General features: G+C 44.7%; 1 protein-coding gene across 1 annotated transcript in view; it reads left to right on the top strand.

Annotated features, from left to right (window-relative positions):
* WDR25 (WD repeat domain 25) overlaps positions 1 to 25,284 on the top strand; it is a 179,184-nt gene that overhangs the window by 145,256 nt on the left and 8,644 nt on the right. Inside the window, exon 4 of the mRNA XM_060263015.1 lies at positions 6,527 to 6,657. Within this exon, the coding sequence (XP_060118998.1) occupies positions 6,527 to 6,657 (131 nt within the window). The remainder of the gene's footprint in view (positions 1 to 6,526; positions 6,658 to 25,284) is intronic.

Genomic DNA, 25,284 nt, shown 5'->3' with positions numbered 1-25,284 from the left:
CCATGGAATCCAGTGAACTGGGCAAAGGAAACTGGCCCTTCCTTCCTTCCCCAGGGGACAAGAAGGGGGAGAAGCCTTAGCCAATAGAAGGAAGAGAGGTTTGGCTCAATAGCTCTGCTGTGCGATTGAAAGAGTCTGACAAAGCAAGTTCTCCTTCCCCCCTCCTTCCCAAGGGAAGAGCCTCAGCCAATGGAGAAAATAGAGGTTTTGCTCTGTAGCTCTTGAGCGATTGAGCAAGCCTTGCAAAGCAAGCTGTGATGCAGAAGGAAGCAAGAGAGAGGGAGACGGAAGCAGATGACAGTCAGTTGCTCAGGGGCCTGATAAAAGCCCTCTGGGGGCCTAATTTGGCCCCTGGATCACATGTTCGACACTTTTGGCATAGATGGCACTCCCTCCTTCATTTTATGATCACAACAACCCTGTGAGGCAGGACATTTTTTTGAGCAGGAATGCACTTCTGGCTCGCTTGGCATCAGGAGATGTGGCCTAATAGGCAAATGAGTTCCTGCTGAGCTTTTGTACAAAAAAGCCCTGTGTGGCATAAGGGGGTGTGGCCTGATATTCAAATAAGTTCCTGCTGGGCGTTTTCTATCCAAAAAGCCCTTCTGTGAGGGAAGTTAGGCTGAAAGAAAATGGCTGGCTCATGATCACCCAGTGAGCCAGATAGCTAAGTAGGGAGCTGAACCTGGATCTGTTAGCCACTACACTACAGTAGCTTGACTCTTAAAGTTGGCTTCCCTGTCGATAATAGAGGTGGCGTTCCTAAACCAAATGTGCTTTTCTAACCATTTGCCAGCTCAGCAAGACTTGTGGGAAAGAGTGGGTTAACTCTTCTGCTTGCCGTATTATCATAATTTGGAAATTGCCCCCCCCCTCCAATTTAAGTAGGAATAAAATACAGGTGTGATGTTTTTTCCTGTATTTTTTTAAAGTTTGGAAGTAACCTTGGGGAACCATTTTAGTTGGGGAAAGGATTCAGGAGGGAAGAGTTAACCTGCTTGTGAATGCCATGGCCTCAATCCAAATCCTCCCTTTCACCTGTTTTTTACAGGTAAATTACATGCACTTCAGTCACAGAATTCCAGCACGGGATGTTCTTTTGGTTGGGAGGCAGGGTTGCCAACTTTGGGTTGGGAAATTCTTGGAGATTTGGGAGTTTGTGGAGCCTGAGAAGGGTGGAGTTGCGGGGGGGGGGGGGGGAGGGACCTCAGCAGCGTATAATGCCATAGAGTTCACCCTACAAAGCACCCTACAATATGCAAAGGAGCTCCTGCTAGAATTCCACCCCTGGAAAGGAGTAACTGATCTCTGTCATCTGGAGATCAGTTGTCATTCTGGGAGGTCTCCAGGCCCTACCTGGAGGTTGACAAGCCTAGCTGGAAGCACCACAGACTGTGAAGTGCCTAAGAGCAGGGCTTTTTTGTAGCAAGAACTCCTTTGCATATTAGGCCATGCCCCCCCCCCCCCGATGTAGCCAATCCTCCTGGGGCTTGCAGCAGGCCCTGTACTAAGAGCCCTGTAAGCTCTCGGAGGATTGGCTACATCAAGGGTGTGTGGCCTAATATGCAAAGGAGTTCCTGCTACAAAAAAGCCCTGCTAAGAGCATCTCAATTTTTGTGGGTGAGCGAGGGCAGGGCAAACCCTCCATTCACAAACTCTTTGGTAAGGCATGAGTCATCTGTTTGGGGCTATTCTCTGTCAGTTTAGTGGTCGCTTGCCCTGCTTCTGTGTTTTCTAATTCTGTCCAGTAGCATAGACAGAACAAACTCCAGGGCTCAGAGCAGTCAGATGTAGGGACTGTGTCATTTTCTGTATTCTGCACCATGTTTGCCATACCACCAGTGTTAAATAACTGCGAGCTGGAATCTGTGTTATCGTTATCTGGCAAGGTTCGGTAACGAAAATATTTGCTCATAAATGCATGTGTTGTCAAAGACAGATGTTCATAGGAAGTGTATGTTGCAGCAAGTTCATATAATTTCCAGAATACAGGTTTTCAATATTGTCTTCATAACAGGAAGGGTTAGAAACACTTTTTCTTGTGGTATCTAAAAGTCTAGTATTTTTAATAGACTGTACCCACAGAGTTCAACACACACACACATACACACACACACACACATTCACTCTAAACTGGAGAACGGGGTTTGATTCCCTACTTCTCCACCTGAAGCCTGCTGGGTGACCTTGGGCTGGTCATAATTCTCTCAGGACTCTCTTAGCCCTACCTGTCTCACAAGTAGGGTTGCCAACCTCCAGGTGGGGCCTGGAGGTCTCCCATTTTTACAACTGATCTCCAGCTGGCAGAGATCAGCTCTCCTGGAGAAAATGGCTGCTTTGAAGGATGGACTCTATGGCATTGTACCCTGCTGAGGCCCCTCCCCTCCCCAAATCCCACCCTCTCCTGGATCCACTGTTAGGGAAACTGCTCTCAAAATGAGATTGGGGAATTAGATTGAGAGACAGCTGGCCCAATAGGAATCTTTGTTATCTGTGTATACCAGGCTCAACCATTCAGATAGTCAATGCTCAATAAAGGACTCTAATTTAGTAAAACCAATTGTAATTTATTTAGAATAATAGTTCTTTCATACAAGGTAAAAATACAAAACACTCACACATTCACACAGGTCTAAGGAAATACAGATAGATTGATAGGGGTAACATATATGGGTGGACAAACAGGGTCATATTTACCATCGTCGTCTTCAGGGAAGGTTTCCAATGGCGACTTAAGAGGACAGGGGAAATGGACCCAACACTGTGGCCAGAATTGGGGATGGATCTAGACAGCGGGTAATAGGGGTTGCTGAATAGAAAGCACACATGTGTGGAGTTGGGTTAGAGGTTAAATAGACTCCCTTAGACCCTTAGGGGCTGGGAGGTCTTGGGGAGGAGCAAGGGGAGGCTCTGCGATGACCAAGAAGGCTGGACATCCCTTGCTGACACCTAATTGGATGCCAGTTTTGACCAATGAACTTCACCTTAGTCTGGTGAACCTGGAAATTTCCAAGCTGCAATGCTGCCTGGGGCGGCTCCAAGGTATTAGACTGGGGTGAGAATGGGAATGGCTGGATACTTAAGGTTAAATGGGATTAGCTGGGAAGGTGACAATAGGGAGTCAAATGCTGGCCTAGGTACCACCCGGGTAAGACAAAAGACTTGATGAAGACAGGAGATGTCCTTCCTCTTATTTCATCTTCTGCTGGGCAAGGTTTATTGTTCTGGTATTGCTGAGCAATTAGGATCAACAGTGGAGCTATTAATCCATTCATGAGGTTGCTTGCAGGCTAGGGTGTGTACGTGTGACTTTCCCACTAAGAAGGAATGAGTTCAGCCTGGCAGGGTAAGCTTGGGTCAGGAAAGCAAGATGGATTCTGCTGTTGTTAAGCCTTTGGTTCATGGAGATAGGCTGGAAACATGGTGGCCTGGCTTCTTCCACTGCAGTGGCCAAGACTGGGCACACAAGGAGCAGCTGGAGCATGTCTGTAGTTCTGGCTAACACTCTTCAGAGATGTAGAATGCAAAGCTGCCATATAAGCCTTAGAAACTGTAAGCAAAGTCCACTTCTTAGAGCAGATGTGTGAGAGTCAAATCTCCAGGCACCCTGGCAACCACACTGGCGATCACGATGTCCACATGTATGAAAAGTAGGGGGCTTTTCCTCACACCACCCCCAAAGTCTCCAGGTATTTTCTAACACAGACCTGGCAACCCTACTCACAAGGTCTCTGTTGTAAGGAGAGAAAGGGAAGGAGGTTCTAAGCTGCTTTGAGACTCCTTAAGGTAGAGAAAAGCTGGGTATAAAATCCAACTCTTCTTTTCAGTGTCACCCTAATATTTACACCAATGTTAATGCTACCCATGATTAACTTTAAACCAAACTTTGCAATTACAGCTAGAAGCAGGTTTGTGTATTTGTTTAGGGCCTAAACATGGTTGGTGCTAATATTATTGCAGATGTAACCCAGTACCATGGTTAGTTTTGAAAAGGGCAAGGATGGTAGAATTAATATTAAGTAGGGGAAGGAGCAGGGATGAAATTCTATCAGGAGCTCCTTTGCATATTAGGCCACACACCCCTGATGTAGCCAATCCTCCAAGAGGTTATAAGGCTCTTTTTTGTGAGCTCTTGGAAGATTTGCTACATCAGGGGTGTGTGGCCTAATATGCAAAGGAGCTCCTGCTAGAATTCCACCCCTGGAAAGGAGAGTCCTGACCTGGATAGCCCAGGTTGCCTGATAGGCTTCCCAAACCTCCCGCTCTGGCGGGAGACTTCTGGGTTCGCAGCCTCATCTCCCGCTCTTCAAAACTCTGGAAGCGGGGGTGGGGGGTGGAGGGGGGGAGAACATACCTTTAGGCTTCATGTTGTAGAGCTCCTGAGCCGTTTGCAAAATGTCTGCCCCTTTAAGGCTGGGCAGGAAGCAGGAAGCAGAAAGGGCTTCTGAGAATGGCCCCTCCCTTTCTTTTGCTTTCGTTTTCACAGGAAGTAGAGTTGTCTGGAGGAAGATCTGGTAAGTGTGTGTGTGTGAGAGGGAGGGGGCAGGGGATTCCCTAGTTTGGAGGCCCTCCCCCCTTTAGAAAGCGTGGGGGGGGAGGGAAATGTCTACTAGGCACTCTATTATTCCCTATAGAGAACGATTCCCATAGGGAATAATAGGAAATTGATCCATGGGTATTGGGGGCTCTGGGGGGGCTATTTTTTGAGGTAGAGGCACCAAATTTTTAGTATAGCATCTAGTGCCTCTCCCCAAAATACCCCCCAAGTTTCAAAACGATTGGACCAGAGGGTCCAATTCTATGAGTCCCAAAATATGGTGCCCCTATCCTTAATTATTTCCTATGGAAGAAAGGCATTTTAAAAGGTGTGCTGTCTCTTTAAATGTGATGGCAAGAACTCCCTTGGAGTTCAATTATGCTTGTCACATCCTTGTTCTTGGCTCCACCCCCAAAGTCTCCTGGCTCCACCCCCAAAGTCCCCAGATTTTTCTTTAATTGGACTTGGCAACCCTATTGCCTGATCTTGTTGGAAGCTAAGCATGGTTGACCCTTGTTAGTACTTGGAAGGGAGACCCTCCAAGGAATCCCAGGGTTGCTATTGTCACGTTCTCAGGACACAGGCAGGAGGGAGTCTAAAGCTGGTCTGAAGTCAAAGTTCAGGGAGTCAGTCAGGAGGCGAGTCATCACAGCAAAATTGAAAACCAGAAGCAGAAGTCAGTGTCCAAAGCCAAAGGGTCAGGGTGCCAAGGAATTCAGGAACTGGAACTGGAATCAGGAAGGAGCGTGGATGCAAGCCAGGGAATCGACTTGCTGCTTCCATGATGTTGCCAAGTCCTGGGCGTGAGTTATATGGGCACCTCAATCAGCCTGCTCCCTGGGTGGCCGTAGTTCTCCTAGTAATCAGGGCAAAGAGATCGGAAGCATTGGTGTGCAGTGCGCCTGTGTTCTACCAGTGTTTGTTGAAGATGGCTGCGCATTCTTGAGATGGGAGGGGGAGAGCTTGGAGAAGACTGATTGTCAACAGCCAGTGCGGTCCCTGGAATGTGGGGAGAGTGATTGGTGGGCCAGCTGTTGGTTCTTCCTGGTCTGTTAACCCTTCCAGCTCCCTCTCCTCAGGGCTCATGACAGGTAATAGCAAATCACCTGTTTGTCTCTTGCCTTGAAAACCCTATGTGGGGTTGCCATGAGTCAGTTGTGGACTTGACAGCATTTTCTACCACCACCACTGGGAAAGGATAAACATAAGCTCCTTATCTCCTAACCATGTTTAGAAGAATAAGGAAATCATATTTGCATTAGGCCAGAGAGTTTTGAAATATGTGGAACATTCTTCAGCAAACATATGCTATGCAAGCTCCTGAGGTGTGGGTTCACACCCATTAACTACAACAAGTGAAATTCATATTGGGCCTCATTTTGGGCAGGAGCTCGCAGGAGTGGAGCTCCGGAACCTCTACATTTTTATTGTGTGCTTTCTTAACCCGCCCCCCCCCCCAAACCTTATTTCTGGGCTTCATTGTTCAACCCCCCTGTGAGAATTTTGCTGAACTCTAAAACTGGACAAACTTTGTAATATTTTTCCCCACGAAAAATGGGGAAATAACCAAAACATATAAAGCAGTCAGATGGAAATTTTCCTCATGCCACTGTGGCCACATAGGAGAAAGTCATTTAAAAATATGATGGGAGTAAGCTTTTATTATGACAATTAGAATTCAAGAAGCATTTTAAGGTAGATGCTGAGCTGATATAATTTAGTACACCTTTGGGTGATGTCAGGAGTGTGTGGCATATGCGAATGAGTCATGCAAATGAGCTCCAGCACCTCTTTTTCTACAAAATGACTTCTGGACTGGTTATCTGATATTTGCAAGGATCAGTCTGTTGTCATATTTATTTTTTAATCTTCAAACTGATTGTTGGGGGTTACTAATACAGCTGGTACAGAACTAAAATATGTGGAACTGTAAATTATTCTTTTTTTTTTTTAACTAACCCTCCTTCTTCTCTTCTGTCTCCATTTCAGGAGCACAGGTATTTAGTGGTAGGAGTGATTTTCGAATTGGCACCCTGAAGTTTCACCCTGCTGATCCTAATGTTTTTATTTGTGGAGGATTTAGTCCGGAAGTCATAGCCTGGGACATCAGGATTTGCAAGGTAAAAGAAAACAAAGCTGACATTTTACTCACTTGATAATGAAGCAGGGGTAGGTAATGATGCTGCTTTGGAGAAGATAATTGGCATTTTCTATTAAAGCAGCATGGGAACACAACTTCGCCAATCATGCTTGTTTTGTCTTATAAAAGCGAATAGCTCCTGTCCATATTGTACTCTCTTTAAAAGAAATGGGATCGGGAAAGGAGAAAAACTGAAGGCCTTTTTGTAAAAAAAAAAAAGAAGAAAGGAAAAGGGGAAAAAATAATTCTCTGTAATATCCTCAGTTAGTGTAGAAATTACAGGACCATGTTAAGTTGATTAATAGAGGCAATAAGGAACCACAGGTTTTCAAAATTATTGTCTTTTCTCCTTATAAAAATTGCTTTGTATTTTATAAGTTTGTGTAATGGATTTGAGCCAGCAGCCCATCAGTGGAAGGTGCTGATAGATGCATGAGCACATGAAACTGCCTTATACTGAGTCAGACCCTTGGTCTATCAAAGTCAATTCTCAGGCTCACGTAGGGTTGTGAGGTCCGACTCAGGAAAGATCTGGGGACTTTGGGGGGCGGAGCCAGGAGCAAGGCTGTGACAAGCACAATTGAACTCTCAAGGGAATTCTAGCCATCACATTTAAGGGGACTGTGCTCCTTTTAAATTCCTTCTCTTCATTAGAAATAATGGAGGATGGGGGCACCTTCTTTTGGGACTCATAGAATTGGACCCTCTGGTCCAATGTTTTTGAATTTTGGGTGTGTGTGTTTTTAGGAGAGGCACCAGATGCTATGCTGAAAATTTGGTGCCTCTACCTCAAAAAGTAGCCCTCCCCAGAGCCCCAGATACCCACAGATTGATTCTCTGTTATACCCTATGGGGACCCTATGCCACACTTTCATTGAGTCAGCAGTGGTTATCCATATTGCACATTCAACATCTGTTGTTTTTACCTGGTTTAATAGCCCTGCTCCAACTTGTGGGAGGTGATTAGAGTTAAAGATTATCTTTAAAGAACCTAACTTGGCTCCCTAGCTGGGTAGGATATGTGACGTCCTGGGAGGAGCCAGCGCCTTTGACTCAAAATGCTTTTGAATGGAGTGGAAATATATGAAGATTTGCACAACTCCAGTATGAATGTCTGATGAAGCCTGTGTGTGAAACGGCCGGCTCCAGTTTGCGGTCCTGTGATTAACTTAGAGAATTGGGGTTCAGCCGTGATGCCACTGACAATCTCTGAAGAAGAGATTCATTTCCCTCTTGAGAGTTCCTCTGGCACTTCTTTTTTTTTTTAAAAAAAGCCTTCCCTACACGTATAAAAAGTCACATGGGAGGGAGAACTGAAGTAAAAAGGGGGATTGAGTAAGATTCGTTGGAAAGGGTAGCTGGATCCTACCCTTTGTATTTATTTCCACAGAATCACGCATTAGAGGGAAACTATACACATTCTGTGGAGACATTCTAAAATTTCTGGCAACTGTAGCAAAAGGCAGCTTTGTAAGTTCATTGTTCGTTGAACCCTGTTTGCCAAGTTAAAACGGTTGTTCTCTCGAAAAGCGTACATGTTTGACTTTAAAGTCTGTTTGCTCTTTTGCATATTTTTAAACTAAGTATCCAAATTAGTTATGATTATGTGATTTGATTTCTCATGGCCTGGATGATTCCTGGAAGAACTGGTCCAAGTTACTTGGGAACATCCATGTTGTGGAACATCCACGTTGCGGAAAGAGCTTTCGCTCACATTTTGGGGGATTCAAACTCCACAAAGGCTCTTGGATGGCTCCATTTACTGCAGGCTTCCCACTGCAGTGTAATGAAACATCTTATAAACCATGCAGAAATGTAATCAGCTACTTTTTATGCTGATTTTATTCCCCGAGAACAGCACTGTTTGCTGACCAGCCTGATTTCTGCGTTCCTGCAGTTTGTGATATTTCAGGGCAGATCTGTCTTCAGAGTTCCATTTACCCTCATACAAAGTCTGTGCATAGCAATACTTGTATCCCTGCCCCACCTCTCTGTTTTCTTTCTATTTTCTATTTGTGCATCCTTATGGCAGCATTTGAAGCTGGGAGATATATATATCCTTGTGTGTTGTAATTTTGTATGTTGTAATTTTGACTGTCGCAATATGCTCAATTTATTCTTAACTGAAAGAGATGGCTGGGGATTGCTTCCCGCTTGCATCCAATTATGATGATGACACATAGCATTTCTATACATCCTATGCGCTTTCGATAGTGCTTTCTTCTTAGTTTGTCACGAGAGACATATTTTCCAATCCCCCCTACATTTGTTGCTGCTTTGATCATGTTTTGTCTTAAATTGTACTTCCAAATTTTTCCATTTCATTCAGCTCAGAAGAGCCGTTGATATTTGTGTGGGTGAAACAGTATTCCCCCCCACCCCGATATTCCCTTTGTTATATGCAGGGCTTTTTTTGAGCAGGAATGCAGTTCCGGCTGGCCTGATGTCAGGGGTGTGGCTAAATATTCCAATGAGTCCCTGCTGGGCTTTTTGTGCAAAAAAGCCCTGTCTGAAACAATGGTGACATCGGGGTGTGGCTTAATATGCAAATGAGCTCCTGCTGGACTTTTTCTACAAAACAAGGCCTGGTTATATGCAAGCGTTTGCTTGCTTCACTGGCAAAACTAAAAACTCTTGTCATCAGGGGTACATGAAATGCTATGATTCTGCCACTGAAGGGTGGAGAAGCATAGAATGTGGGATTTGATATAGACATCAGCTTTAGCATCTCAGCTTTCTCTTTTATTTTTTTAAAGGCAAGTTTCTAGTCCTTATCACTGCAAACATGTGCTTAAGTACATGAACAAGACATGCTGAAATCCAAAAACCTGAGGGATGATTGAATATTTCCAACAAATTTAAGAATGTATTTATCTTCTTGCCCTCCTGTGACTAGAAAAACCAGAATAAATTATGCAAACAGAATTCATTTGCATGATTTATACAGGTCACAGATTTTGACTTTTCTTGGTACAGAATTTTGATTACTATGGCATAAGTTTTTTTTTTTAAGATGAATCCTTGGCTGCCATCAGCTGAGCACTGGAATGCTTGAACTATCTCCTCAAACCTAAGTTTTATTAGTTGTAGCAAGATTAGACATCATTCGTCAAAGCATATCTTTTCTTCTTAGAAGAATACCAAAGTTATATCTGTTTCCTTCCTTTTATTTCTCATTGATTTAAATAAATCTTTCAAAATTTAATTAAAAATCCACATAAGGCACCATCTAGTCAGGTTAAACACTTTAAAGTCTCATTTTCAACTGGGATAGAATTAAAAGGACATGCTTTTCCTATTTCAGCCAATGGAGCATCAGTACTCTTAATGTTGTCTGGAACATCTGTATTTTGTTGCATAATCTTAGGGTTGCCAGTTTGACTAATTTAAAAAATGGTCAATTTACCAGTTAAATATTGGTCAGTTAGGATAGAAATCCTATGACTCAGGGAGAATTTCCTTTAACAAAGAAAGATTTTTCTTTATCAGGGAATGCTTTTGCCATTTAATAAAGTAACACCATTGCTGTAAGTGACACCATTTCTGAAAGTAACACCATTGGAAGATGTCTTTTGCTGCTGAAGGAAGAGTTAGCATAAGAGATTCGTGGGATCTATCTTAGCAGAAATGGGTGCAGCCTTTAATGTTGTTAAAATAAAGCAAAAGATATTTCTAGCAGTGTTTATGTTCATTATATAAAAAATAGTTAACCGATGTAAGAAATGAAATTAAACTTCATTTACAAATTCAGCGGACCACTGAATGTCTTAACAGTGTTACAGTGCCATCCCATGTAGGGTTACTATAACCTAAACCCAGCGAAATCAAGTGGAATAACTGTATAGGATTGCACTGTTAGGTAAGACTGTAAAGCTATGGATTCACCAAACAATTATTTCCCTTTTGTCCTGGGTACTGGGTTTAGATTAGAGTTCTAGTGCTAACGTAAAAAAAAAAAATGAAATTAAAACAAATATAAAGCATAGTAGCCACCAGTGTTCCCTCTAAGCTGAGTTAGCTCACAGTTTTTTAGACTCCAGCTTCCATATTTTTGTCCTAGCTCATAAAAAAACAGCCCCAGAACAAGCTAATTTATGCAGTAGCTCTACACCATCAGGGTAGAATTTTAGCAGGAACTCCTTTGCATATTAGGCCACATACCCCTGATGTAGCCAGTCCTCCAAGAGTTTACAAAAAAGAGCCTTGTAAGCTTTTGGAGGATTGGCTACATCAGGGGGTGTGGCCTAATATGCAAAGAAGCTCCTGCTAGAATTCCACTCCTGGATACCATAATGAAATAGCAAAGGTAAGTTGCCATCAACACAGTAGCATTCTTGACTTCAGGAAATATCTGACAATAATTGTGGGGGGCGGGGGGATAGTTGACCAGTTACTTGACTGGTGAGTCAACCTCAGAAGAGACAGATGGAATATGGAAGCTTGGATTCCACTGATAATTTCTGCTGATGGGAATGAGCATGAGTTTTCCATCTTGCTCTTCCTTCTGTGACACCAAATGCCCCCAGGAAGTGTCTGGGAGATGGGACCCCAGGAACAGAATGAGGGGGGAACTGAAAACAAAACACACACCCTTCAAACAGCAGAAATACTCTGTAGCAGGGGTGGCCAACAATAGCTGGCCATGCTGGCTGGGGCTGATGGGAGTTGTAGGCAAAAAACATCTGGAGAGCTACCGTTGGCCATCCCTGCTCTGTAGGATCCAACCCACTATTTAAAAATAATAACAACAATCCCACAGAATATTTGACAAAATTTGACTAGTCAGTTGACTGGCTCTTCAGAAGATATTTTTTCATCTTGTTTTTTATGGTCGAGGACCTGCCTACCTGAGGGACCGTCTCTCCCCATATGAGCCCCAAAGAGCACTGAGGTCAGCAGGGGAGAACAAGCTGACTATCCCTGGGCCAAAGGAGGCGAAATTACAGAGCACCCGTGCACGGGCCTTCTCTGTTACAGCTCCGTGCCTCTGGAACCAGCTCCCGGAAGAGGTGCGGGCTCTGCGGAATCTGGACCAATTCCGCAGGGCCTGTAAGACCATCCTTTTTAGGCAGGCCTTCGTAGACTGCTGACAAAGGATGGCTGCTCAATCCACCAAATGATTCTATCTAGTGACCTCTGCCACTATGTAAATGGACAGAATAGCGCCAGGAACATCACCGCTGCTGTTAAATTATGGAATGGTTTAGATAACTGGAATGGTTTTAGATATTGTTGTTTTAAATTATTGTACAATTTAAACGTTGTTCTTAAACTTACTGTATATATTGTATAATTTTATTTGAACCTGTTGTTAGCCACCCTGAGCCTGCCTAGGCGGGGAGGGCGGGATATAAATAAAATTTATTATTATTATTATTATTATTATTATTATTATTATTATTATTATTATTATTATTATTATTATTATTATTATCATTATCATCTTCCCTGTTTCCTCATGAGTTTTTTTCCTTGCTTGCTTTTAGAATATAAGTTGTTATAGAGGTCTCTGTGTAAAGCATGCAGTATACATGAAAGGGCAGCTGCTGTGAGAGCCGTCTCAGTCCCACCCATCTCACAAGGTGTCTGTTGTGGGGGGAAGAAGATAAAGGAGATTGTAAGACGCTCTGAGTCTCTGATTCAGAGAGAAGGGTGGGGTATAAATCTGCGGTCTTCTTTTTAATAAGGATAGGCAAACTCCCCATTGTAATTGGGATTGATTGGTGTGATCATCACAACTGAACATTCAGCAGTGGAGGAAACTCTTTTTTAAACCAACGTTTCTAAATTGGCTCCCGTAAAACAAGATTCAGCCCATGCACCGAATGTGCCACTTGTTTGATTGTGTAATCCTTAGCAGAGCTGTATTCTTCTAACTCCCACTGAGTTCAGTGGACCTTACAAGGGTATAACTCTGCTTAGGGTGGCATTGCAAGTCTTCCTTTACCCTGAGTCACGGACATTCACTGCAGCTCTAACAGAGCCAATTAAATGCCTACAAAGGGGGATTTTAAAGGCTGGATGTGATGCCCTTGAGCAGGGCTCGTTTTGAGCAGGAACGCTGGGGGTGTGGCCTAATATGCAAATGAGTTTCTGCTGGGCTCTTTCTACAAAGAAAGCCCGGCCCTTGAAGCTGTGCATTCCCTGAGCTTGTCCAAGAGCTTTCCAGACTGTGGTCAGACAAGCTCAGAGATCACACAGCTTCTTCCCCCCTACCCAGCATTTGCTCATGAACTTGAGAATCTTAACTTACCTTACCCATTGGAGATGCTCTTTACCTTCATAGGAGCTACAGCTCATATCCATATTGGGTTTTAAATAGACGTGACATGAAAGCACCTTCTGTGCCCGTGCAGAACCTCTTGCTTTGTGTTGCAAGCTAATTTGTGAACTTCTGAGAGAGATAACATTTGACTTTTAATGTGTGCGTGTGCGCATAATGAGCAGGGCAAATTTATATTCCAGTCCAGATAATTGCTAATTTTGTCAGATAACTGCCTTTTTTATATTGCTGGTGTTTAACACTGTAGCGTTTTAACTTCCATCCCCGTGACCCTGTAGCGTTGCGTTGTGTGGATGCTGATATATGTTGTTTGCTCAAAGTAGATTGGAATATCCCTAGGAGAAAATGCTTTCGCAGTAATTCTGTCTAGTCTTATTTACTGTTTATTCAACAACAGCATTGTGTAACACAAAATATGTTTCGTCCGTAGAGAGGCCTTAGAAATCTGTAGCCCAGTGCCATGATCTGCTATGACAGTAATACCTTTATATTATTACATCCTGCTTTTTTTCTGCATAAGGCGACTTGGAGTGGCTAGTAAAATAAGAAACAAATCTGGATGCAGCCCCCACTCCAGTAACATCCCTAAAACCGTTTTTGACCACCCATCCCAAGAAACAATAAACATAGCTGGCCTAAAAAGGGGAGGGGGGATCGTATTCACCAGATGAGCTCCTAAAGAAGACTGCTTTGTAGCATTTAAAAAAAAAAAAATTCCAGAGTTATGGTGTTCCTCACTTCCTCTGGAAATGGGGCTTCCGGAGAGCCAGTTTGGTGTGGTTGTTAAGCGCGTGGACTCTTATCTGGGAGAACCGGGTTTGATTCCCCACTCCTCCACTTGTAGCTGCTGGAATGGCCTTGGGTCAGCCATAGCTATCGCAGGAGTTGTCCTTGAAAGGGCAGCTGCTGTGAGAGCTCTCTCCAGCCCCACCCACCTCACAGGGTGTCTGTTGTGGGGGAAGGAGATAAAGGAGATTGTAAACCACTCTGAGTCTCTGATTCAGAGAGAAGGGCAGCGTATAAATCTGCAGTTTTCTTCTTCTTCTGCCCCCCCCCCCCACCAGCTCATTTCACTTTTCTACATTCTTGTAAGTTCCTGTTTCTTTGGGGGAGGGGTTGTCTATTCCACTTATGTTTTGCTCTCTCTAGAAGTCAATTTGATGTTACATCAGTTTATATCTGACAAATATCTCTGCAGATTAGGGTTCCCAGATGCCTGGTACAGGTGGGGGATCCCCCAATTTTTGGCACTTCTGCCCACTGCCAGCCAACTGGCTAGCAGGGGAAGCTCTACCCCCAAACAGCAGCAGCACAATTGTGCCAGGCAACCCTACTGCAGATTTAACCTTCAGGTTTTTATGCTGGACGTAAACTGATGTAATATCGATTCGACCACTAGAGGGAATTAAAAAAATGAGTGGAAACAGAATCTCCCCCTCCACCCGGAAGCAACAAGAATTTACAAACAAAGAAAATGAGAATGCAGAAAGGCCAATTGACTAGTTGAGAAAGACCTGACTAGCATGAGGAAATGCTCAATGAGTAATTTAATTGTGGAATAGTGTAGTCACATGAAGGAAAGGCCCATCAGTGGCTACTAACCATCGTGAACAGAGGGAGCCTGTGTAAAAAGGCAGCAGACTTCTGGATCTCAGTATCAAAAGGCAACAACAGGGGAAAATCTCGGCGCCTATGCCCCCTTTGTTGGTCCATCAGAAAAAGTGGTTGGTTGCTGCGTTGGGCTAGATAGATCACTGGTCTGATCCATCAAGGGTCTGACGTTCTGATTACCCAGGTACAGGGAAGAGAAATGCTTGGAAGGAATGAAGCTGGTGCAGAGATTCTTACCCAAAGAGGCAGTCCTTTAAACACATGGCCTAAGCCCTGTCAGTCCTTTTGCTGTTAGGAAAATGGCAGAAGCAGGGCTGGCACTGTCAGCATATGCTTTCTAGTAAGACTTCAGGCTGGGGTCTAATGCAAGTGACAGTTCATGATCTATGACAGGTCCTGACAGCTTCCCTCAGCAGGTGCAAACCGGTTCTGTCCAGGGGACTTGTGCTAAAGCAGAATGACTCAGCACTGTGTGCTGATTGGTTCTTGTATATAGATATGTGTATATAACTGGGGAGAGCTTGTACAGTGTATCCTCTGCTATCGTATGTATTGTCTGGCGAAGCACTTTGCCCAGTGTATACCAGGACAACTATAACTTGTAAATCTGTAAATAAATGTATATAGTTAGCACAAGTCAGTGTACTGTATATTCTTAAGCCTCTCGAACCCAGAGCATACCAGCGAATACGCCAACAGGCACAGGGGGTTCTGACACCCCAGGCAAGGCCCTGCTCCCCACCCCTGACTTCCAGTCAGAGTAGCAGCAGACATGCTTGGAGCCTGGCTCCAAGCGCACCCACTGCCACGCCACCCTGCCGACCCCACTCAGCCTTCCTGGATCCTGGGAGGGCTGAGCAGAGTCAATGTAGCAGCAGGCATGCTCAGAGTCTGGCTCCAAGTGTGCCCACTGCCGCAGCACCCCACTGACCCCGCTCAGCCTTCTCTGGACCTGGGAAGGCTGAGCGGGGTCGGGGGGCAGCTGCTTTTGTGTTCCCCAGGTCTGTGCTTCTGAAGCACAAACCCAGGGAATGCGAAAGCGGCCCGGGCCCAGTGCACTCCTTGGAACCTGTCTTCCCTCGGGGAGTGCAACTGGGGAAGGCAGGCTCCAAGGAGCGCACACGCCGCCAGGACTCATCAGGGGAGGGGGTGCCCAGAAGCGCCCATGTATGCCAGGTGGCACCCTAGGCGGCTGCCTACCTGCCCTACTGCTATGTGCCGGCTGTGGATAGAAGGTCAAGTCCATAGTGTGATGCATAAACAGAATGCTGTGGGTTTCATAAAATAAGTTTAAAGTATTTCTACGCCATTTTCAATTTGCTACTGTTGAAGGAGTTGGGGTTTTTTTTTTGCAAAACAGATTTCTTAAGCATGCCAGAGTTGCATTATGCTGCATGAAAATGCCAAACCGCACCAAACAGAAGAGACCTCTTGGGATTCTGCAGGTACTTCAGGGCCTTGGCTGTACCCATTGTCATTGCAGATATGAACTCTGCTGAAATCCTGGCACATACAGGAAGCACATGCAGGTTGGGTTCTGCTGATCAGACTGGCCCTTTAGAGAAGTGTTTAGATGTTGGGGGGGGGGGGGGCGGGGGGGGAGGAATCCTCTAATGCTCTTCTGAGTCTTTGCCACTTTATAAAAAAATAGTAGTAGATAAAGCCCAGTTTCATCATATTGTCCTCCTTGGGCAAAGCTGCTTCTTATCGTTCCAAATTTTTTTTGTCCATTCAAAATGAACAAAAACATGATATTGTGAGCTAGTTGCCTCTCAGGGGCTGGAAACACTTGGGGGGAAAAAACAAGAGCTAGAGAGAACAAAAAGTGAGACCCCTTTTTTCTTTAGCTGTTTTCCAGAAATTCTTTTGGTCTGTCAGAGTAGGTTTGCCTCAGTCAGCATCTGTGTTAAATCATCTTTGAGATTCATAAAAGATAACCGGCAGTGCATAAACCACTATGCATCTTTAAGAGTATTAGAAATAGGGTTGCCAATCCCCAAGTGGGGGCAGGGGATCCCCCCCGGATTCGGAGCCCTCCCCCTGCTTCACAGTCATCAGAAAGTGCAGGGAGGGTGAATGTCTGCTTGGCACTCCATTATACTCTATGGAGACTGATTCCCGTAGGGTATAATGGAGAGTTGATCTGTGGGTATCAGTGGCTCTGAGGGGGCTGTTTTTGAGGTAGAGGCACCAAATTTTCAGCATAGCATCTAGTGCCTCTTCTCAAAACACTCCCTAAGTTTCAAAATGATTGGACCAGGGGGTCCAGTTCTATGAGCCCTAAAAGAAGGTGTTCTTCATTATTTCTAGATGGAGGGAAGGCATTTAAAAGGCATGCAGTCCCTTTAAATGTGATAGCCAGAATGCCCTTTGGAGTTCAACCATGCTTGTCACACCCTTGCTTCTGGCTCCACCCCCAAAACCTCCTGGCTTTACCCCCAAAGTCCCCAGATATTTCTTGAGTCAGACCTGGTAACACTAATTAGAAACCATTGCGGCATTTGAAGGAGAAGAAATGCCTGACTTTCACACAGGTTTGGGTTTCCTTCTTGAAACTGCAAGGGCCATTGGAAAAAGGGTCCCTGGAAAAACCGCAAGAGCCTCTGGAAGAATTGTACAAGTGCCACCGAAATGACAGGTGGACATAAGGATATAAGAAGAGGCCTGCTGGATCACACCTATGGTTCATCTAGTCCAGCATCCTGCCCCTCACAGTGGCCAGTCAGTTCCTCTGGACGGCCAGCAACATGGCATTGAGGCCAAGGTGGAGCTATTCAATTTTACATGATGGGCACTTTCAGCCTTATCTAGCCCAATGAGTTATTGCGAGGATCAAATGGAAGAGAGTGGAATGATGTGCCACAACATGAGAACAAAGTTAACACTTCGGCAATGTTTCCTCTAAGCTGCAGAGTCTTGTGAGCAAAAATTCTACTTTGTGAGCTACTGGCATTAAAGTTGTGAGCCACTGGCATTAAAGTTATGAGCTACTGCATAAAATATTGTGCTCCGGAGTCATCCTTCCTGAGCTAAGACAAAAATGTGTGAGCTGGTGGCTAAAAATCTGTGAGCTAGCTCATGCTAACTCAGCTTAGAGGGAACACTGCACTTTGGGCCCCTGTTGGTGAGAAAGGCAAGGTATAAATGAATAAATGCAATACATGACATTTTGCAGAATACCATAAGCAGAAAATAAAGATGAGATATCACAGTTTAATGTTAGATAGCATGAATGGGGGAGGTAGGGATTTGACAGAAACAGATAACATGGCTGTAGGCATAGGGAAGAGGGAAGGGAAATTGGAGGACAAATGTTGAGCGAATGCACCTGAACAAAAGTGGAAGAATTGTTCAGTGAATCCTTAAAATTTCTAGAAACCTACCTAACACTGCAACCCTATGCCAAGTTACTTGATTTGATTCCACTATGTCTGGATTGGGAGTAATGCCACTTTAGGAATCTATAACCACCCACTGTAACACTTCACTTTTTTGAGACATGGCAACCAGGGGACGTTGCAATACTGGCCATTCTGTTTTCAGTCCCTTTCCTAATAATCTGCAGCATGGGGTCTGCTTTTGAAAGGCAGACTCCATGCTGTGGATTATTAGGTTATTTCTGAAAACACAGAGCCATGCGACCCTCCCCCCATTCCTGCATTAAACAAGTGCCACAGGATGGTTCTTGTAGGTGTGAGAGAGGGAGGGCAGGATGAAAGTATGCCCAGCTGACACATTTATCGCCTGCTTCCCCCTTGCAAAATGCTTATGAAACGGGATAGCTTCAAGAGGCTTCAGCGGCTAAACTTGTTTCATGGCTCAAGGCTAACAACTGGCTTGTGCCATGAGCTTGGGAGTGTGGAAATGTAGACTTTGGATTTGTTGAACTGACAGGAGTTTACAGCTGTGAATCGAAGGTTGAAGAATCGTGGGTACAAAAACAGGGCTTTAAATGCTGCATCCCGCGTGCCCCATTTGTCACATCAAAAGTGGATGTCTCTCTAAAATGACTTTCTTGTGCTCGAATTATCTTATCTTGTATGAAATAAACCTTCAACCTGAAACTCTTTTTTGCCTCAGTGGGAAATTTTTCTAGCATTATACCAGATTTTGTTAACACCAGAGACTATTGTGTGCCTTTTATAGAGGCTTATAAGAGCTGCTTTTTTTAAAAAAGGAAGGCTAGTGTCAGACCTGTGTATTATATATATATATATATATATATATATATATATATATATATATATATATATATATATATATATATATATATATATATATATATATATATATTTTTTTTTTCCCATAACCAAACTGGAACCGAAGATGAGCCTATGGGAGGTATTTCAGGATTGCATGAGCCAGAGGCTAAAAATGCATGAGCCAGAGGCTAAAAAACTGTGAGATAGCTCACACTAGCTCAGCTTAGAGGGTACACTGGTTGTGTTATGTACTCCAGACTTCAAAATTCCTGGAGATTTGCAGGCAAAGCCTGAGTAAGAAAGAGTTTGGGGAGTGGAAGAAGCTCAGTAGGGATGGGATTAGGGTTGCCAGCCAATGCCCGGCACCTAGCAGCAGATGGGGTCAGGAACATGGAGGGCACTGGCACTGCGCAGAATGTAATGTCACTTCTGAGGAAAACCAAAGGTGACATCATGTCACCCTAGGAATTGCCAGAAACTCTGTGATAAAACTCATAATGGGAGACTTGACAACTCTAGATGGGATGCCATAGAAGTCACCCTCTGAAGCTGCCATTTCCTCCGAGGGAACTGATCTTTGTAGTCTGGGGGTCAACTGTAATTCCATGAGAATTCCAGGCCCCCACCTGAAGGCTGGTGGCCCTACCTGCAGCTACTGAATGTATAGCCGAGCCTGCTGCTGGAAAGAGATGTTATCACCTGCGCCTGTGCCAGGTTTTGAAACTGTATAGCTGGATATTTGTAGTGCTGCAGATATTGTCTCAGCATTTCCCTTGCCTCCTGACATTCTCCTGACATAATTATCATTACCCTCCCTGCCACTCCGGGGTTCTGTGTGGAAGTCTAGGAATCTCTGACAGAGAAATGTATGTAGCATCACTGAATTTCAACTCTCAGTGTTCTTTGAAGGAAGTCATTATAGTCAAAGTCAGACCTCGGGGACCCCTAGCAGCCAGATGTAAAAACTTGGGTGGGACAGTTATCATTTCATGACAGTCCCACTTATTTCTCTTTTGTTGCCAAGGTGTTTTTCAGCAACTGCAGAAGGGGAATTTTCTGGTTGCCTGACAAGCATTTCTGCCCCTGAGTAGCCACTAATTTCTGACCACTGGCCCAGTAAGGCATAGGAGATCCAGTGCAGCTGGGTTTTCTATGACTGGTTTTATTTTATTATATTTTCTAATTTTTATCTTTTGTGACCTGCCGTGAACAGCTTTTTATGGAAAGGAGCCATGCAGGTTATATAAATATGGTTATGTTTGCAGTGGCCTTGGAGGTGATGGAAACCACAGGTTAATCCAGTTATCTGTGTGAACATCCCATGCAACTAACTCCTGTCTCATATGTCAGCGCTCTCCACACCTGCACCTTCTGCAGCCCTGTGTTAATTTTATTTACATAAAACATTTATACTCCACCTTTCACCCAGAAGGACTCAAGAGAGGGAAAGAGCAAGTTTGGTGTAGTGGTGAAGTGTGCGGACTCTTATCTGGGAGGAACCAGGTCTGATTCCCCACTCCTCCACTTGCACCTGCTGAAATGGCCTTGGGTCAGCCATAGTTCTGGCAGAGGCTGTCCTTGAAAGGGCAGCTGCTGTGAGAGCCCTCTCCAGCCCCACCTACCTCACAGGGTGTGGGGGGGAGAAGATAAAGGAGATTGTGAGCCGCTCTGAGATTCGGAGTGGAGGGCGGGATATAAATCCAATATCCTCATCATCATCAAATGGATTATAAGTAGCCAGAAAGAGGACCTGGGAGAACTTAACGGGGGAAGGAAAATTTAGAGTTGCCAGGTTTTATGTGGCTGCCGGTTCATGGCGCGATGACGGCAACTGGAAGTGATGTAATTGTGTGCCAGGGATGCTCTAACATTTGTGTAAAAAACTCTATGGCATCATAGAGATTTTTTTTTTTTTACCGAATGCTACAGCGTCCCTGCACAACATGCCTGGCACAATTATGTCACTTCCAGGTGATGTCATCGTGCCAGGCATGTCACACGCCAATGGAGCTCTTTGGGGGTGGGGCTCCCCTGCCGGCCAATCCTATATGCTAGGCTTCGAAATTCCTGGAGATTTGTGGGCAGAGCTTGAGGAAGAAAGGGTTTGGGGAATAGAGTAAGCAGACCCATAGCTACAGTGTCCCAGTCGCACTTCTTCAACACCAAGGCCGGGGTCCTGGCCCCACTTCTTACCACCCCAACTTCCAATTCATTGCTGCAGCCAAGAGAGAGAGGGAGAAGGATGGGGGTGGTGCACTCTGCTTGGTGCTGCCAGGCCCAGAGGAAAGGGACTGCCACTACCGCTCCTCCCTCTGCCTGCCCAGCTGCTGCACCATGGGTCGGCTTCCTTCCCTGCCTGCCTCTAGTCGTGGCCAGCTGGGCCATGGAGGAGGACACAGGCTAGGCACTGTTGGGGCTGCTGGTGGGCACTGCCCACCTGCTCTTCTACCTGCTGCTGGGGTGGCAAGCGATTAGCATGGTGGGGACTGCCTTCCAGTGCCGAGAACATGGCCAGGGCCACCAAACTACCCTGACTCCTCAAACAAAAAATCCTGGATATGTCCCCCCCCCCCACAAAACAAAAAATCCTGGCTACAGCCCTGAAACTCTTCCTCCTGGTATTTGCTTCTGCTTCAGCAATGCTGCGGTAATTAAAACGCAACCAGAATTCTGTTTTTTGGAGGGGAGGTTCTGTACACGGCCTGATATATCTCCTCATGTTTCAGGCAGAGTCTTTTTTATACAGATCATGTCCCTTGGATTTGTAGAACTCTAAACTGTGACTCTAAATGTAGATGACTGGGGAAGGCAATGGCAAAACCACCCCGTAAAAAGTCTGCCGTGAAAACTTTGTGAAAGCAACGTCATCCCAGAGTTGGAAACGACTGGTGCTTGCACAGAGGACTACCTTTACCTTTTTTAAACTGTGGCTGGCCGCATTGTTTATATAAGAAGATATTGGATTTATATCCTGCCCTATACTCTGAATCTCAGAGTCGCAGATTTTGAAGTCCCTGTGGTGGCCAGCCGTTGGCCATTACGTAGAGGAATTTTAAATGGCCTTACACTTTCACCCAGTGAAACAGAAGGAAGCTAGAAGGCAGGGGGCGTCTTTGTATCTCTGTTTTGACTGCTTTCAGCTTTGTGGTGGTTAGTTTAATGATGCAATGTTAAGTATGGGGAAAGTGATTTCCCTTGGGTACAAGCACAACACTTAAGCATGTTTATATATTTAAGGCACATTTTGTAAGATATTCAAACAATTGTGGAGTTTCCCCTAATGGTGATTTTTTTTTTAAAAAAATGTGCAGACCATTTTAATCAGTGATTAAAATATAAATGCTTACTCTGGGGCTTCAAGTTACTCTCTCCTTTCTCCCTTCGCTTTTATGTCCCCCCCCCCCCCCCCAAGTCCACAGCTAATTAGTTTCTGTCCCTCCGCTTGCTTGTCTGGCATTCGGGTGCACTTTTGTGCTTGCTTCTGATCTTTCCAGCTGTCAACATTAACTCCTTTCCTTTCCAAAGGTTCGTGTTGCTAAGCAACCATTTCCTGTACAATGTGCTCATCAGAGCACCCCCTTTCCTTCGCAGCCTACGCATTCTTGGTGCAACTTTAAATGATTCAAAGATTTTGATTTTTTTTTTTTTTGGCTGCAGATTGCCGATGGGATCTGTCCCGTCACACCCATCTGTCTAAATTTCCATTCTGAACAGCTACTGCTAGCCATCGAGATGTTTTTGTTAATATGGAAAGTATTATTTGTTTCTAAACTGAGAGTTTACATTTACCATTCTGCCAGTGTTCCCTTTCCTTTCTTATTGAGCTATCCAAGTGCAATTATTTTCTTTGCAGAAATATGGATACATTTACTATTAATATACAAATACTGATAACTAGGAATGAGGCCCATTGTGAGGGAAAATACAACAGGCTCCAGAAAGAGGCTTTGGGTGAGTGCCCTCCCTTGCTGTCTTTGCACCCACCCAATGAAGGCATTCAGTCCCCCCCCCCCCACCTCCAGTGGAGCTGATCTCTGCCATCTAGGGAGTAGTTGTAATCCTGAGTGATCACCAGCCCTCACCTGGAGATTGGCAACAATGGTTCCCAGGAGGAAATGGCTAGTTTGGAGGGTGGAGTCTATGGCATTGTCTCACCCCTCCTCAAACCCACCCTCTCCAGGCTCCACCCCTCAAATCTCCAGGAATTTGCCAGTCTGGAATTGGCAACTGCTAAATCACACTGGCTGTCATGGGGGGGGCTGCTACTGAACAGGAGCAAGCAGTCAGACCTAGTTAAGTCATGCCAGTCAGGTGACATCAATTCACCCAGAGGATACTGCCAGGCCTAGGGTAGCCAACCTCCAGGTGGATCTCTGAAGATCTCTGGGGATCACACCTGAACTCCAGACAACAGATCTCTCTCCCCATCCTGTGTGAGATTCTTAAGACCAGTTTAACTGTGCTTTGTATAAGAACCAATTGTATTTTACCATACTTAGTTTTATATCCGCTGGCTTCTCCATGACCACACTAGATTTTTTTCTACCTTAAGACAAAGACTAATGTTTTCACCATGTAAGACAATCATGCGTGGTTTAGACAGAGAAAAGAAAGCCCTTCCCGAAAATCTGAAAGAAAAACTATGACTGTGTTAGTCTGTAGAGAATAACATTAAGAAAATTCTGTTGCATCTTTAAAACCAATTCTTTATTTTACAGAGTACAAGTTTTTGGAGGCCAATGTCCACTTTACTGAGTGTAGATAAAAAGCCACCAAGGTGGAAGGGGACTGGGGGTACAAAATTCCCCATACCTAAGTAGATCTGAGGCCCCCCAAGAAGTCCACAAGCCATCAGATGGCCATCAGCAAGAGAAGCAGTGGGCAGTGGTGTAAGAAACAATGTCATGCCATTGGCACAAAACCAGCATCCCCCAAACTCTATGGTTTTGTGCTGGAAGTGACATCATGCTGTTGGTGTGAGTACTTTCCCGCCTGCTGAGTGGTGGTAGAGGAAGCAAGTGGAGGCTGGTAATTCTACCTGTAATCTAAGGACTTCAGCAACATCCAGACACTCCTTTAGAAACCATAATCCCTGATTTTTAATCTTTTGCTTGACTGGAAGTCATCATTAAGAGTTAAAATGGGTGATTATGGATTCCTAGAGAAAAACTCATTCCATTAAGCACTGATGAGTTTCCTCCTCCTTTTCATAATGTCTAAATGTTTAAATGAAGACAAGGAGCAGATAACCTTTTCCCAGGGGCCCTATGGTGGCTGTGGCAGTCCTGACTGCAGGCAAGTGATTGCTTCACTTATACTCAGGACTTTTTTTGTAGCAGGAACTCATTTGCATATTAGGCCACACACCCCTGATGTAGCCAATCCTCCAGGAGCTTATAGGACTCTTGGTATAGGGCCTACTGCCAGCTCCAGGAGGACTGGCTACATCAGAGGTGTGTGGCCTAATATGCAAAGGAGCTCCTGCTATAAAAAAAGCCCTCCTTATACTCATTCCATCTTCTCTGCCCCCATCACTGCAGAAATTTTGTTCCAGAAAGAGGCTGAAGTCAGCATTGTTATAGGGTTGCCAGTCTCCAGATTGGGATGGAGATCTCTTGAAATTACAACTGGTCTCCAGACAACAGAGATTAGTTCCCCTGAGGAAAATGGCTGCTTTGGAGGGTGGACATTCTGGCATTATTCCTCACTGAATTCCCCCTCCCCAAATTCTACCCTTCCCAGGCTCCCAACCCCAAATCTCCAGGAATTTCCCAGTAAGTTGGCAATCCTCCTATGACACATGCTGGGTAAAGAACACCAGTAACAGCTGGGAAAGTAGAAGAGAGATTTGTATTCACTCCTGCTTATGTTTTTCCAGGCAAATAAGCATTCCAAGCCTCCACGGAACAGAAATCGTATTTTCGAGCTCCTTCAGGCCAGAGTGCCAGAAACGTTTGTTGCTGCAGAATCTGCCGCAACTAACTTATGCTTACAACATGCTTTCAGTTCATAATAGATAGGAGATAAGCAGAGAACAGAAAAAAGGAAGCACACCTGAAGGCCAAAATGAAACAAACAAAAAAAGAGTTATTAGCAATCCAGCGAAGAATCTGTTAAGCCACTGTTGCAATAAGTACCCAAAAAGTTCCATTAATTTCGTTCAGCTCTACAAGAGCATTTACGTCATGTTTCTAGATTAATTGGCCTCATTAGAGGGAGAAATCTTGGTCCTTTTGTTGCATTTTTTTTTTACCTTGACCTTTCACTAGTGGAGTGGGCTCAGACAGCTCTCTTCCCGCTTCCCCACTGTTATCCTCACAATAGCATTATGAAGTAGTTTAGGCTGCAAATTTAGGCTAAAATTGACATGTTTATTGCACTGTGAGTGGCCCAATGTCACTACTGAGCTGTCATAGCGTTGTGTGCTTTTGCCATGGTTTGGTCTGCATGGACCCTGACCTACTGTAAGCGGTACTAGCATCCAACTTAATTTGTACATTTTGACCATTCA

This window comes from Heteronotia binoei, chromosome 21 (genome assembly GCF_032191835.1).
Source record: "Heteronotia binoei isolate CCM8104 ecotype False Entrance Well chromosome 21, APGP_CSIRO_Hbin_v1, whole genome shotgun sequence".
Lineage (NCBI taxonomy): Eukaryota > Metazoa > Chordata > Lepidosauria > Squamata > Gekkonidae > Heteronotia > Heteronotia binoei.
This window is presented reverse-complemented; position numbering and strand designations above follow the sequence as displayed.